General features: G+C 43.2%; 1 protein-coding gene and 1 long non-coding RNA gene across 5 annotated transcripts in view; one reads left to right on the top strand and one right to left on the bottom strand.

The window, feature by feature from the left end:
- The first annotated feature begins 87 nt into the window (after positions 1 to 87).
- Positions 88 to 5,579, top strand: LOC307233865. Its single transcript, XR_013844281.1, has 2 exons — positions 88 to 1,149; positions 2,751 to 5,579. It is a non-coding gene; the product is annotated as an uncharacterized lncRNA (long non-coding RNA).
- rbfox1l (RNA binding fox-1 homolog 1, like) overlaps positions 4,102 to 15,691 on the bottom strand; it is a 12,093-nt gene continuing 503 nt past the window's right edge. The window contains exons 2-13 of one of the 4 annotated variants that reach the window (XM_080005316.1): positions 12,727 to 12,813; positions 11,628 to 11,858; positions 8,812 to 8,991; positions 8,645 to 8,698; positions 8,470 to 8,562; positions 8,274 to 8,343; positions 8,115 to 8,174; positions 7,839 to 7,983; positions 7,633 to 7,672; positions 7,441 to 7,511; positions 5,914 to 5,995; positions 4,102 to 5,801 (exon numbers count right to left, since the gene is read on the bottom strand). In XM_080005316.1, coding sequence (XP_079861442.1) covers positions 5,757 to 5,801; positions 5,914 to 5,995; positions 7,441 to 7,511; positions 7,633 to 7,672; positions 7,839 to 7,983; positions 8,115 to 8,174; positions 8,274 to 8,343; positions 8,470 to 8,562; positions 8,645 to 8,698; positions 8,812 to 8,991; positions 11,628 to 11,858; positions 12,727 to 12,813 — 1,158 coding nt within the window. In that variant the 3' untranslated portion in view covers positions 4,102 to 5,756. The remainder of the gene's footprint in view (positions 5,802 to 5,913; positions 5,996 to 7,440; positions 7,512 to 7,632; positions 7,673 to 7,838; positions 7,984 to 8,114; positions 8,175 to 8,273; positions 8,344 to 8,469; positions 8,563 to 8,644; positions 8,699 to 8,811; positions 8,992 to 11,627; positions 11,859 to 12,726; positions 12,814 to 15,691) is intronic. The other 3 variants (XM_080005317.1, XM_080005319.1, XM_080005318.1) reach the window with 3 other exon arrangements.

Below are 15,691 nucleotides of genomic sequence, written 5' to 3'. Positions count from 1 at the left end.
GTTGGGTGGGTCATGGGGGTAGAATTGGGTGCGGGGGGAAGGGGGGTTCACGGGGTAGAAGTGGCAGCGGGGGGGGGTTCATGGGGTAGAAGTGGGGTGAGGGGGATGCAATAAAGGGACTTGCCTAGGGATAGACACGAATAGCATGAATGCACTGCACTTCAGACACCTCAGCCGGTTAAGATGGAGATTAGTGGGAGCAACAAGATGTAGTTATCTAGGAACGAGACGACACAGAAGTAACATTTAGGAAGGCTTAACGTTAGCTTCCTCCGCCACGCAATCTCAAGGAAGATGCAGGACAGAATAGAAAGGGAAAACTTTGGAGCTCCACTTTTAGATACTCGTAGAAAGAGCAGTAGAAGAAAGAGCAGCGCGAGTGTAGGGAGGAGCTTAACGTCCCGGTTCCCCATCCATAAGCACCCTTCGGTTGTCAAAGCTAACAGTGTTCTACTATGTTTTTCTCCTCCCTCAAGTCAATAGCGCGAAAGTCCCGAAGACTCAAGTTTTGCCTCCTAAAAGAGATGGAGGAAGCTTTCCTCCCCAAGTCGTCCGTCAAGCCCCCCCCTGGCGATTGTGCGGCCAAGTCCTGAGATGGAGATCTGCCCTGACACGTTCCACTTTAAAGACTGTAAGCCTGTGCCCGGACCAGACGCCATGCCGACAGAATGTTCCGGAGAAGAGGAGCGGGTTTGTATGTCCTGTCCTGCCCCCCCCCCCCCCCCCCATCACCCCTTTTCCCTCAGTGTGTCCACAGTTGGCTGTCCACCGTCTTTACCTCCTTCAGCCATACGGACTGACGCAGCTTGTCTGGAGTCGGTTAAGTCGATTTCCCTCGTGTGGTACGTGCCCGTCACCACAGCCCTTCACGCCCCCGCCGCATCACGCCCCGGCCGGTATCTCCCGCTGGAACCTAGCTATTCAGTGTAATCTCCACGCGGCGGCCATTGACTTGAGTCCTAGTAGTGGATACATGGCTCTGTCCTGCCAAGATGGGTTCCATTTACCCAGTTCCACCCGGCTCTGAGCACGACGGAGCCCTCGGTCGCAGGCAGAGAGAGGAAATTCTCCCCACCAATCCTAGGTTGAGGTTCCCAGTCAGCCTGGTCTCGGACTGCAGTTGAAATGGAAAAGGAGCTTGTGTTGCTGGTAAGAGAGACTCCTGTTCAACCAGTTGAGAGATGGCAACATGTGGAGGTCGTGCAGACCCTCATTCCTGGTGAAACCATCACCACGTCACTTCCTGGCTGGGTAATAAGTGATCCATGTTATTGTGGGTTATATGGGCGGCGGTACCCTCTTCATCGGAATCATAACAAAGATTTAATTCATCTAAATTTAGCTTTTAGTTTTTCTTGACAGTTGCATGGCATCAATAGATTAGAGTACCTATTTTTGATCATTTCCTCTGGCCTAAGTTGGCGAAGACGGATGTAACTGTCATAAAGTACTGGAATCTAAATTTATGATTTTTAAATATTGGGTGACATTAACTTAATAATTCCCTTAAAGGGAAAGAAAAGTACAGAGTAGTGTTGAGTAATGCTTCTGTTATTACATCTTGTACTGATAAAACCGAAGTTGGACAAATCTGCCAATTGTTGATCCTAATTGAGTACCAAGGTTCCAGGTACAGTCAGGAACAAGCCAATAGTCACAATAATTTGCAAATGTGGATTGACTATATGTTGAAAGTAAATCTGGAACAGGGTTTTCAGGTGGTTAGAGAAATAAAACTCCAGGGCACTAGAATCTGACTGTGGGACCTTAATACAGCTGTCTTGAATAGGGATTAAATATTAGATATATGGGAGTGAACAATTTTTTACAGGTAAATAAAATGGGTTTAGACATTCTTTTATTTCAGAATTAAGTCTTTCATCAGTATTAACGGCGTATCAGATTTTTTTGGGCTGGGGGGGGGTTTGACTAAGTGGTTTAATCAAAAATTGGCCGTGCTGATATACGCGGCCTAAGTAACTTGTTGATAGAGTATATTTTTGTAAATATTATATGTTGATGCTTTTTTGTTTGTCGAGTTTTTATTTGTTCACACATGGGTAAGTGTGATGTTTAGTTTTGCTTTAGACATATTCTTAAGCCATTGATGTGAATATGTAAATTTGACTGCGGACTGGAATTCTAGATTTATTTCATAGCCTATCTTTATTCCAATGATTACAAAGTGGAGGGGTTGGTTGATTTCTTTTTTTCTTTTTTTCTTCCCCCGTATTTGTAGCTTCTATGGTTCGATTAATGACAAACTAGTCTCCACTTCAAACCAGATTTGTCTCACGTAACCCAACTATTTTGTGTCGTTTATATGCTATTTTATGGTGTAATTTGATTCCTGCGTTCACTCAAGTTACAAGAATGCATATTTGGTCTCTTATACAAAAACAAATTGGTTCCATTTCTCCATACTAGTATACCAGTAGTGTTTATTGAAGCTACATTGGTCCATGAGCTATTTAAGTTTGTTTACGCCAACGGGCTTGTTGGTGTGATTGGAAACACCACAAGTAATGGGACCAACATCTCAAGCTAACAGACTAAATCAAAAAATATTGATTTGCTGCCATTTTATCCAATAAGACTATTTTTGGTCACTGGCAAAAAAAAATTACCTGTCAACTGTCCATGTGCTTTCTTTGCCCTCTGCTGACTCTTCTCTTGTTGCATCTCACTTTCTCCTCTTCGTTTCCTGTTTTTTTTCTAACACACTATGAGACTCATTCTTCTCTTTTTAGTACTGCATTGCAGGAGCAAATGGAGTCATGAGTGGGCGAGCACCATCAGCAGTCTCCCGAAGCTGAAGCAAGCTGGGGAGTCACTAGTGAGCAATCCACCTCTTGGTCCACTCAAGTTCCAGCCAAACTGCTGAGAAAATACATGGGAGCCTCACCTCCGGAGGTGTCTTTCTGCTATTTTAGCTGTTGATGTGAATCTAAAAACATCTCTTCACTTGTTGATTCGTCTGCTTATCTTATTATGTTGTTTATCTGCAATTTTCTTTAGGTGACGGTAATATTTTAAAACAAGCCAGAACTCTCTAGTTGTGTTCGGTTTGTCCAGACTCATTTCCATGAACATCTTAATTATCTACAGATAAATTGTCGTTTTTTCCTTTTTATTTATTTTCAGTTTAGTCTGGTTAGGTTTATTCCTGTTTGTTGTTTTTCTGTCTTTATTTATTTTATTATTATTTTATTTTTTTCCAAATATAGAAATTGGTAGATATTTATTCAGGGTAATTTGAACTTTGACTTAAATCCTTACAATCTCAAATGAATCTGGACATTCAGAATGCAATATTTTTATATTATCAATTGCAATATATATTCCTTTTTTTTTTTTTTTTTTTTTTTCCTTCCCCAATGATGGTGTACTCCCATGTTGAATAACTGGATCCTTTAACGATCTATTTCTCAGAGGAAATATTTGTATTTTATTTTCCAATGGGAATTTCACTTCACATAACTTAACAGCTCCTCCCAACGTGTTTCCCTGTGATGTAAAAGCCATGCTTTCAGTTTTTGTCTTGTATGGTATCACTATCAATCTTCATAATTGCTTCCTTCATTCTTGCCCTGAAAGAACTCTCATGTCCCTCACTAAAGCACTGTCCACCCATCACATCTATTACCCATCTCTGAAATCTACACTTGCTCATCCCGTCCCCTTGTCCCCTGCTCAAGTTCTACTTGCATGCTGTTCCTCATCTTTTCTCAATCTCTTTGAACCCTAACATATTTCTTCTCTCATTATTTTCTTTTATTTTGTATATTAGTGCCATTATTTGAGTGCAATTTGCCACTCTGAATAGTAAGTATTGTATTGCTTCTGCGATGCTTTTATAGTTTATGTTGCGGCTAACAAATAACAAAGCTGAAAGTTTGATTGCAACACCCTCTCTTTTACTCTAGCTCCACTCCACCTATGATAAACTGCCATTTTGTAAATGTGTACATAATAAACTTTTTGAAAAATGAAATAAATTGAAATATAGAATAAAGATTTGGACTGTGAGTTTTATTTTTAAATACTTTGTGATTTTGTGTGTACAAGCAGTAAAACAACAAAATGGACACCGCAAACCTAAACCATGGCTGGAGTTTATTTTAAAGTGACACAAATTCACAATTGGAGACAATAGCCAATGAGAGACACCCATGACAATGGAATACCTCATATTTTGACGTAATGGTTTACTGACAGTAATTTCACTCAAGCCTGCACGTGTTAGAATAAAAAATAGTTGAGCTCAGTATAGAAAAGAGATGTAAACATGGCAAGGGAAAAAAGCATGCACATTTTCAGCCACGAGAGATGTTAGAGAAGACTCGGTATGGACAGGAAGCAGCAGGGAAGTAAAGAAAAGGGATCAGCTGTTGCATGTAAGAGCAGAAAAGGAAATGTACAAGAGGAGGATCATGCGGCGATGCAGAAGCAAAGGAATTGCACAATCTCATGCAAAGATCAGTGATAGAGAGGAATCAAGCGATAAACCACACAAGTAAAAGCCCCTAACACTGAGGCCTAGGGAGAGATTCTATTTGCGTATGAAGTCTCAGGGATAAAATAGATGAAGGAATAAAAAGATAAAACAATGAGTAAAAACATGCAAATAAAAGTATAGTTATACTAGACATAAAGACAAAGAAAAAAAAACGTTCGGAGAATAATAGGAAAACAACACGGGAGCAATTTACCAATAAAAACGACACATTTGTAATAAATAGGAAGATGTATTGGGGACAAAATCTCCCAAATGATCTTTCAAGACATTTGTTATTTTAAAAGTCCATCCCTCTGCATAAGAGGTGGATAGAAACAGAAAGGAAAAAGGTGAGAAATACTAGTGCAGAGAGGGCAACGAGAGGAGATGAAATGGAAGAAAAGAAAAAAGAGATTAGAGGAGCAAATAAGTACGGGAAAGGATGGCAGAAGAGCGTTCGTCCGCCGAAACATTTAAGGTAAAGCTTCCTTTGTCTTGTTCGGCCGACCAGGAAACAAAAAGAAAAAGCAAGAAATGATATACCCAGTATATCATGGGACGCAGGCCTATGGAACGTCCTACAGATCTACTTGTGAAAGGAATACAGAACAGCAAATAGGAAGCAGAGGTAGATCGTCAAAACGACAACGATGAAAGGTTCTCCGACCACAAACAGACTATGATCACATGTGCGTCCCACTTTTGTCACATTTCCCCAGAGAAAACGTCAAACTATTCCGACTGTCAGAGCTGTCTCTCATTTGGATGCAGAGTCACCGTGATGATATGTGAAGCAGTCCGTGTCCACACACACACACACACACACACACACACACACACTCTTATACACTCACACAGTAAATCTGCGACATCAAAGGTTTTGTCATCTAGAATTGTACAAAAAATGTCTTGTTTTGTACAGTTTGACCCGTGAAACTCGAATAATGCTACTGAACGTAATCATTTTTTTTTTTTTTTTTTTTTTTTTTTAACTTTACAGCCTTTCACTCCCCTCACTCACTAATCCATTTTCAGTTTTATATATACCTTCCATGGAGCAAAAGAACAACGCTTTTTAAAACATCAATCAACTCTTAAATGAATGCATCAACTTTCTATCTTGTTGATGATGTCACCCCCTCCAGCGTCCTCCTGCTAATAGATTCTACAGTATTTACAGAGTATTGTCTGGGTCGGGGTCATTGGGATGCGGCGTCCAGGGATGGACACTCCCCTGCTGCCGTGCGGTGGGTGTAACTTAGTAAGGGGTGAAGCGGTTGTATCCTCCCCTGTACAAACTGGCCTAAAATGTAAAAAATAAACAAAGACAAAAAAACAAAGAAAACCACGGGTTCACACGTGCATTAGTGAACACATACAATAATAGAACAGCCCTTGAATCTGAATGCACTCACCATTGTTCCAACTCCATATGTCGTCGTTGGACCCACTGAGTGGTGGTAGGGATCCGTGGCCGTGGTGTAAACCCGTCCATATCTGGTAAAATAACAGGAAGAGCAAATGTTTACGCCGCACCGGGAACCATGTCTGCACAGCCATGTTAAATGGTATTCTGCATCAATTCATCCATCAAATGTCATGCCGTAAGCCAGTCAGTCAACCTTTTATGTGGACGATAGGTTCAAAACATGAGAGAGTGGGACATTTTTTTCCCTTTTATCATGAGTTTGCAGCCAGCACTCATCATTGTATATGTTACAGTACAATGGAGGGATATTTCAAAACTATTTTATTCAATTCTTTATCATAAATATTTATGTCAAGTATGTATGTATGTATTGTGGTAGCACATGCATATGAAGTGACCCAGAGGTTGGGTATGTCTGCTGTAAATTATGAATGACTTAAATTTCCTCCCATTTCACTGAGCCTGCATACAGGGGCATAAGCCTTGTGAATATAATTGATAGAACAATAGCAGGTATCCGAGTGGAAGTTATTGCCTGGTTTAATGCCTATTTAAAAATGTGAAAACATGTTCATTGTTTAAGGGGTCCAGTCGAAGGACGGGAACACTATTGTTTGTGTCATTATTCTTCTGACATTATCACCGATCAAAGTGCCTGGCACTCAGAAACCGAATAATAGTTGCTGTGGTCCAAGTTTGATCCGCATCTGATTATATCTGGAGGAGGAGTTGGTAAAAAAATATGTTTTTCTATGGGAAGGTACCAGAAGTCGCCAAAGTGTTGGAGCAGAGCGATATGTGACATCATCATCCAGTATGGTATATACTGTAGGTGGAGGGCATGACATTGAAGGGACTTTCACATAGGACGCAGTGTTGTGCTGGAATCTGGTTAAGACACTAAGTCCAGAAATACAAGCAGTTCATTAACTGTCCAACCAGCGAGGAGAACATGCTGGATCACTGCTACACCACCATCCACAACGTGTATCACGCCGTTCCCCGAGCTGCGCTGGGAAACTCTGACCACGTCTTGGTCCACCTCCTCCCCTCATACAGGCAGAAAGTCAAACTGTCTAAACCTTTTGCAAGAAGTGGAACAGCCAAACAGCGGAGGACCTGCGTGAGTGCCTGGACCGCACGGACTGGGAGACAGTTAAAAACCACCAATCACAGTCTGAACGAATACACAGAAGTTGTGACGTCATATATCAGCTTCGGATAGGACAGCTGTATACCGACACGCACCAGGGTGAGATATGACAATGACAAGCCCTGGTTCACAGCCAAAGTTAGACGGCTTAGTTTGAAAGAGGAGGAAGAATGGCCACAGGGAAGGGTTTGAAGTGACAAAACACGTCTGGCAAGGCAGTTATTGCCATTGGTGCGACTAACCTGGACCCAGCATAGCGGCCTGCAGCTATATTCATTGGAATTATAATTATAATTTTAATAATTATTATAATAAGACTACTATTATAATGTAATATTATTATGATACACGGCTCCTTACCCATCACTGTAAGATGCGGCTGCGGCAGCAGACGCTGACTGAGCCATTCTGTAAGCTGCAGGGTAGCCGCCCTGGTACGAAAAATACAAGCATGTACATTAAGCAGAGGAAAACAGAAGCTGACATTTTATACAAGACTTATACAAAGACTAATACTCTACATGCAAATATGCGAGAAATGTGTCTGCTTACATAAACCTCTGCTCCATATAATCCATCTTGGTAAACCACTCTGATAAAAAGGAAAGAGAGTTACAAAACAAAAGTAGGAATGGATCGATTCTACTTTTTCTTTTTACTATTGGTGCTGATTGGGAGTACTAAAAATACAATTAATACAAGGAATGGTGTCCGATTTGGTCCCAAACAAAAGCCGTTTTAATGGAGGGGTGTCTCACTCTAACCCGGGGTAGGCCGGGACCGCGGTGGGTGTAGCTGCAGCAGCAGAGCGGATGGTGTTGTAGACGGCACGGCCCCGCCCTCGCAGGGCAGAGCCCCGGTAGGCCAGGGTTGGGGTGGCTACCGGGTAGGGGAAACTGGCAACTAAGATAAGATAAGATGATTAAAAAAAAATATATATATATATATATATATATATATATACGTATTAAAAAGGCGACCAGCACTGAGGATTTATTTCACTACTCAGTCAAACCAAGGAGGGCGTGTCTCACCAGTGTAGAGCTCTGGCGCGTACATGGCTCCCATCATGGGGTTGATCTTCCATCCGGAAGCTACACATACAAAATTTGAAATTAAATTGCTTGATTTTATCATCAGAAATTGATTTATTTAAAGGCTCCAAAATTAAATATAATCGATGTGTCTCTTACTTGAAACCTCTCCGTTCACAACAGGGGTCTGGGGCTTCTTGGTCACCACTCTCGCAGTGGCGTTGTTAACCTGCAGGAAACACAGGAAAGACAAAATGAAAACAAGGAATGAGGTATTCGTGATAGTTATTGACAGTTATTAATGATGCTCCGCAGTGACGAGGACAAACACTAATGTCGGGAAATGTCCCCTCGCCTCGATCTTTCTCCCTTCCACGATGGTTCCGTTGAGCTTCTCTCGCGCTCGGTCCGCCTCCATCGCACTCTCGAACGTGACGAACCCAAAGCCCTGTGGATTATAAACATTATTATTTCAGCGCGACCGGCAAATATTTTTCAACGTTCAGAATGTCAACTTTTTCGAGACTCGCCTTGGACCCCCTCTCATTGAAGATGATTTCCACATCCAGAATCTTGCCAAATTGCTGCAGAGAAGAACCCAACACATTTACTTTACAGATATTTGTTTACACCGAGGGGGGAATAATTCTCGTAAATTGGAGTTAAAAAACAAACAAAAAAAAAAAAACAGTCTTACCCCAAACATCTGCCTGAGGTCCGGGTCTCTGAAGCGGAAGGGGATGTTGGAGACATGGAGGCGTTTGGGTTGGGCCTTGCCGTCCTCCTCGCCCCCGCTGCCGGCTCCTCCGCCCGAGGACACCGCTACGCCCAGGGACTGGGGGTCAGAGGTCACCGGGACCAGGGCCAGGGCGTCCTCCTGGCGAGGCAAACAGGAGGATAGGAGGAATGGACAGCGAGGAAGAAGAAGAGAGAATGATGGCGGGGGGGTTAGGAAAAAGAGAGAAGGAAGGCGAGGAGAAAAAGGAGGGGAGGAATGAGATTGGGAAAGTTTAAAGGGGATAAAGGGGGTTTCAATAGAGGAGCAAAGGAAGAGAGGATGAAATTACAAAATGGCAATGACACCGCTGATATTCTTGGTTCATGCAACGGACCCCCCTCGAATGGCCGGCTATTTTTCAAAAGCGTTAATGGGGATTCTTAGTGGGCCTCCTTGATCATTTCAATCCCACAGAAATGCTATTTTCTTGTGAAAGTTCAGAGTTGAGTAGTGGAAGCATGGCTCGCATTAAAAACTAACCCTGATCAATTTCACAGAGTCGAGTGATCGAGAGCATTCAGCACCAAGTGGCAAAGTGAGGGGCCCGGCAGCTCCGTTTTAGTCGGGTTTGTGTGGTACATGCCCGTGAGAGAGATTTAACACATCCGGACTCTATACAACAGCCTAAATAATAGTTATCAGATGCTCCAATGCTGAAAATGTAAATTATGTATATCAATTTAACCAAAGAAGTACGATTTTTTTGTGCTTCCACTACAGTAAAATGGGGAGTGTTTCTCATTCCTCGTCTTGTAAGTTACAGTTAACCCTACGTGGATATGTACACAATTTACAGAAGTATGATTAAATGATATTCTGACGTTCAACAATCAAAATGATGAAAAATGTCCCCATGCAAAAGAGTTCAGAAAGGGGTAAATGTGCCAAGATCCAAAACATCCACCATCCCACAATGCACCACGATGCTGGTGTGTGTGTGTGTGTGTGTGTGTGTGTGTGTGTCTGTGTGTGCATGTGTGTGCATGTGCGCATGTGTGTGTAAGATCGGACAACCCGCATCATCAAGTGCTGCAAAAAATGTTAAAACATTTCTGAAACAAAAAAAACAAAAGACTACAAACGGAAAAAAAAATTAAATAACGGAACAGTGCTGCGACGAAGCGGAGAGTTTCAGCGGTGAGGTCAGTGCGAGGGCGCTGTGCACGAGTGAAAGACAAGGGAGAGATTGAGGGGGAAAAAAAGGAAAAAAGCGGCAGATAAAATGCAAAAAAAAAAAAAATTAAAAATCGGAAAAGAAAACTCGCAAATTTGAGTCAAGGAAAAGACGAACCCCAAATGGCAATCCTTTAGGCAAAGGTGAAAAGGCAGGATTAGCGTTCTAGTACAGAGGGCGTGTCGGGGGACGGTGAGTGCAAAATGTCCTCAGCGCAGCAATAAATGATTTATTAAATAAAAAGAGGAATGTAAACAAGGCAAGGAAGTTGTGCAAAAAGCTTGAAGAGGATGGGGGGGTGGGGGGGGGGGGGGTGTTTATTCAAAACGGGAGGGGGGGGGGATCAGTCCGAGGTCACGGTGCTGTATTTTCTGCCAGGGGTTAAAGGTCATTGTCATAGAGGGCACCATTAATAGTTTGGAGAAAGATAGGAAGGGGGGGACGGGGGCTGTGGCACGATCACGCACACACGCACGCACGCAGGTACGCACGCACGCAGGTACGCACGCACACACACACACACACACACACACACACACACACACACACACACACACACACACACACACAAGCTTTTAGACAAACAAATAAATTCACAGGCTGCTCAACCATGATACCGCTGGCTTGCCATGGCTGACTGAACACACACACACACACACACACACACACACACACACACACACACGCACACACACAAGCTAAAGTGGGTGGGGGGGTGGGGTGGAGACAGGGAGAAGGTTGAGTGGGTGGGGTGGGGGTGGGGGTGTGGTGGTGTCATGTCACGATGCAGAATTGTATTCTGGACCTGGGTGATATTTCTGAGGGGGAGGCGAGGGGAGGGGGGGTGTTGGGGGGTGGTGTCCATCGTCCGGTCGTCCTCCCCCTTTGACCCTCCCCCCCATCGTGGCGGCGTCTCAACTTTCCACCCCCAAAATCAGGACGGGAACACTTGTGTGTCGCGGGGCTCTAGTGATGGAATATATAGACGGTGCCACAAAAACACCAGTTATCAAAGCGGTAGGCGAGACGTGTCTGTAAAGGAATGTAAACACCTGCGTAGTCTGACCCCTCCACCACGAGCTCACGTCAAGTTTTTTTTTTAACAGGGTGGAGGTGTCCGCATCGACACTTTTACATCCGAGATAGTGAAAAATAGAGCTCGACCCCCGTTAAACATGGATTTCAACTCTCTTCATCTCAGCTGCGTTTTATGGCTTTAATCTTGCGGGTTTTGACCCAGACGTCAGGAAAAAGGAAACGCATGGCGGAGGTAACAACAACAACAACAACAACAACAACAACAACAACAAATCCCATCCCGGCTGATCCTCTCCTACAGGGGTGTTGGAGCACTTCCCGTACATGGACAGAGCAGGGAGGGTGCGGCCCTATTTATAGAAATACAGGGAAACTCTATTTGGCCGACGTCCTTATTGACACGCCTGATCGATCAGTTCAATTCAATACATCATGTATCCTCCCTCCTTCATCTCATGGTCTTGTGCTGTGTCGCAGCGTTAACGCACATCGTGTGTTCGATGCCCGGACTTATTGATCTCACCGTGGTATTGGCCGCCAGGGCGTCCGCCCCCTCATGCTGTGGGCCTTGGTAGACTCTGAGCTGCGTATGCTCTGGGTACTCTGAGGTGGGGTGGGTGGGGCTAAAATCTAGAGGTGGTAGTCGGCCGGTGGACGTGGGAGGGCCTTGGAGGGGTGGAGGCGGGGGCGGGGCGTAGACCTGGGGCAGGGAGGGGTCGGCGGTGCCGGGGCCCGCCTCCTGGGCGGGAACCCCCTGTGGAGGAGACAGACAGCTGTGACGCCATGTTACAATGAAAAACACCTAGAGAAGACCGGTTGATCCCACTATCATTGTAAATATAAATAAAAACACAGTTTGTACTTGATATACTGTACGCAGACTTGCAGACTTTTCTATTGTTGATAAAGAGGTTTTTTCATTTTTTTGTTTATTGTATATTGCAAAATGTTTTCTAAATGTTTCTAAAAGTTTCTACATGTTTTTTATGATTTTTATATTTTCTTCTTTTATTCTTTCTTTTGGTTTGTCATATATTGGTAAATGTACAATAGACCATTTTATGGTGGATTTTTTAATGTTTATTGCATATTGTCATTTTCTCTATTTTTTCAATTACTTTAATATTCTTCTCTATTGTTTTTTTATGAGAGCTCCTATCCATCTATCTATCTATCCATCTATCTATCTATCTATCTATCTATCTATCCATCTATCTATCTATCTATCAATTAATCAATATGTCTATCTATCTGAACTCTGAAATATCTCACTCTCAAGATGTATTCTCAAATTCAAGAGTCAAGCAATTCTTTGCACAGTGACAATATTTGAAAATTGTCTTTGCTTCCATGGCTACCAACAACACTTACATCAACAGAAAGTTTCTCTTCACAAATGATTCTCGTCTCATTTCTAATCAAGCTTGTATTTTATAAACAGATAAGAAAGGCTAAGACCAATTTATACATGTTGTTGTTTTTTTTAAATCCGTATTGTTTTAGTCAAACTACGAGAAAACAAGATGCATTACTTCAATAAAAGAGACTAGAGAACTACTCAACTTAGAAATGCACATGCATTATAGTCACAAGTGTGTTAACTAAAAAAACAGATGTCTTACCCCTTTAGCACATTCTGTGTTTTCTGATGCATTGTCCAACAACTGCTCTGTTTTAACACCAGCTACACGCCCACAACACCAGCGGCTCTGCTCAACAACCAATCAAACGCAGGGACTTTTAGGAGAAAGGGGACTGATGCCCTTACCAACTGTGGTCATTTGGACCCGTCAATCATCATGACCCTCTCCACACACACACACACACACAAGCGCACACACACACACACACACATACGCACACACACACACACGCACACACACACGCACACACACACATACACACACATACAGACATAAACACACACACACACACACACACACACACACACACACACACATATGCACAGTAGACACAAATACACGCACACATAATACACACACACACACACACACACTCATACGACACACATCCAGACATAAACACACACACACACATATGCACAGTAGACACACACACACACACACACACACACACACACACACACACACATACACACATACACACATACACACATACACACACACACACACACACACACATTTGCAGAGTAGTCACACACACACATACACACACACACACACACATTCACGCTGAAACACACAGCACACAGTATAATTTGCTCCAAGAGACGAATATGAATTTAAATCTGGAATCTGTGGCCAGCATATTGTAATGGGGGGTCACCTTGAATACACCACATGGTTTAATTACATAAGAACTTTGAGCTGTCAATCGTAAACGCTGTTGAGGAAAATAGTTCACGGTTCACTCACAGACTTTTTTGAAACTCTGATGTCTTACTTGAATTACCAAGAGAACTTGGTTTGAAAAGGGACGTAAAAGTCCAACGCATTTATCCATAATACTTGAAGCTTCAAACAGTGCTGTATCTCTCTGTCGGGGGTATTACAGTCACTTTGGGTGATCACACAACTGATCAGTTATTTATATTTCCCACTGGACAAAATAAATATTATAAGTACATGAGTCATCAAAACCTCTTCAGAAACTAAGGGGTTTGGTTTGAACGACATTTTCTTCCAGTAGCGCCTCGTCACGGCTGCTGTTCTAAATACATGCAGATAAGTGAAATAAGGTAAAAGGAATATATGGAATAAAAGAAGGACGTCAAAAATCAAAGTGGTTCTGGGATACGTGAATATTAAAACATTCTGAGTGCAGTGAAGAAGTCAAATTTGGAACAGGTTGTAAAGGTACAGTGGAAGATTGTGGTAATTAAAGGAGGATTAAATGGACGGGTGTGAGAAAGGTTATCGAGTTCTTTGCTGTGATATGATATTTATTACTTATGTCATTAAGATGATACATAATCGTTGAATTTATTGTCGATCCGGGCCTGTTGACTTCCATTTTAACCGGAGGATGTTGTTCACGGGGAGAATCTCACTCCCATTTAGATACACGTGAAAATCATATTCGTCTGTTGACATGGTCGCACACAATCTTGCGCCGTCCCGGTGACGAAACACAGATGCCCGGTGCAAACGTGAGTTGTCGCGCAGGCGCTTCCCTATTTGTGGGAGGTTTGAGGCAGGGTTGTCTTACTATGTGGCCTTCTCCTGGATTGACACTCTCGTAAATTGCATCGTCTCAATATAGCCCCTTAATGGCAGCTGTAACTGTAGTAGAACACGGTGTGCCGGGGGGACGTGGTTCACAACACGTCAACACCGAGTCGTGTCTGTATTGTCTCCTCTCCGCCTCCCACCGGCCTTTTTAACTCACGATTTAAATAATGATCCGATACTACCGACGCCTCCCTGTTCCTTTAAAGTTATGTTTCCCACCAGGTTTGGCCCAGCGCTGTGGGGCGTTGCGTGTCCCCTCTACTGCTCACAGCCCCCTTTTTTTTTTTTTTTCCCCGAACTGGTTCGTTCCCCGTGGCAGCTGTCGGCTGGAGGTCGGAGGTCACCGGTTCTCAGCCAGGTGTTCGGCTCGGACAGCTGCCGGGAGGACCGGCTTTACAGACGACAGCGACCGCAGATGTGGTGACTTTTAAGAGGTTTCCGATTTGGAACCAGCTCCCCCCCGCCGCGGCGTGAAACGGAGCGTCATACGAAACGCGTCCGGCTCGACCCCATGTTGAGTTAGAAAACCTCCTCCTTGCTTGATCCCGGACTCATTTGAAGTGGCCTTGACTCCACGCAACAAGATAGGCGACAGAATCTCTCTGGCCTGGCGACCGGGGGCTAAAAATACAGCCTGTGTGATACAAGGAGACAAGGTAGACAGATTCCAGACACTTTGTAGGGTATGATAATGGTATGTGAGGGACTCCTTAATGACACACACACACACACACACACGCACGCACGCACGCACGCACGCACGCACGCACGCACGCACGCACGCACGCACGCACGCACGCGCACACACACACACACACACACACACACACACACACACACACACACACACAAAGCCCTGTGGCATCATGGAGGCCTTGAAACTTTACGTGTCCTTGCAGGGGTGAGTAAATAAGTGGTTTACTTCATCTTACAAACTGCATCAGCTCACATCCCATTTGTCACTATTCAAAACTATTTTCTTTGTGAGATGTTCTGGATATTTGGGTCCTAATACAGTAAATAAGATATGGTCACGTTGAATTAAATATTGACAATGCATAGTGTGACTCAAATTATTGCTGTACAATAAAAGTATTTTTTTTAATAGGCAATAAATAAATACATTTTTTACATTATTATGTCTAAATTGTATTAATTTGGGCTTATTTTGTTCTGTTTTATTTTTGTTTTCATACTGATATGGTTGCCTCGACTGGGTCATGCACTGACTTGTTTCTAGCTTTTGAAGAAAGAGATAAATCATGACACATCCAAACAGCAGCACGTGCTCTGAAGGAGGGGTGGTTAAGAGTAAGCCTTAATCTTGCTTTAGGTCTCTCTATATTCTTTGTAATTAAAAAAAATAGAAAACATG

The sequence above is a fragment of the Zeus faber genome (genome assembly GCF_960531495.2).
Source record: "Zeus faber genome assembly, chromosome: 8".
Taxonomy (NCBI): domain Eukaryota; kingdom Metazoa; phylum Chordata; class Actinopteri; order Zeiformes; family Zeidae; genus Zeus; species Zeus faber.
This window is presented reverse-complemented; position numbering and strand designations above follow the sequence as displayed.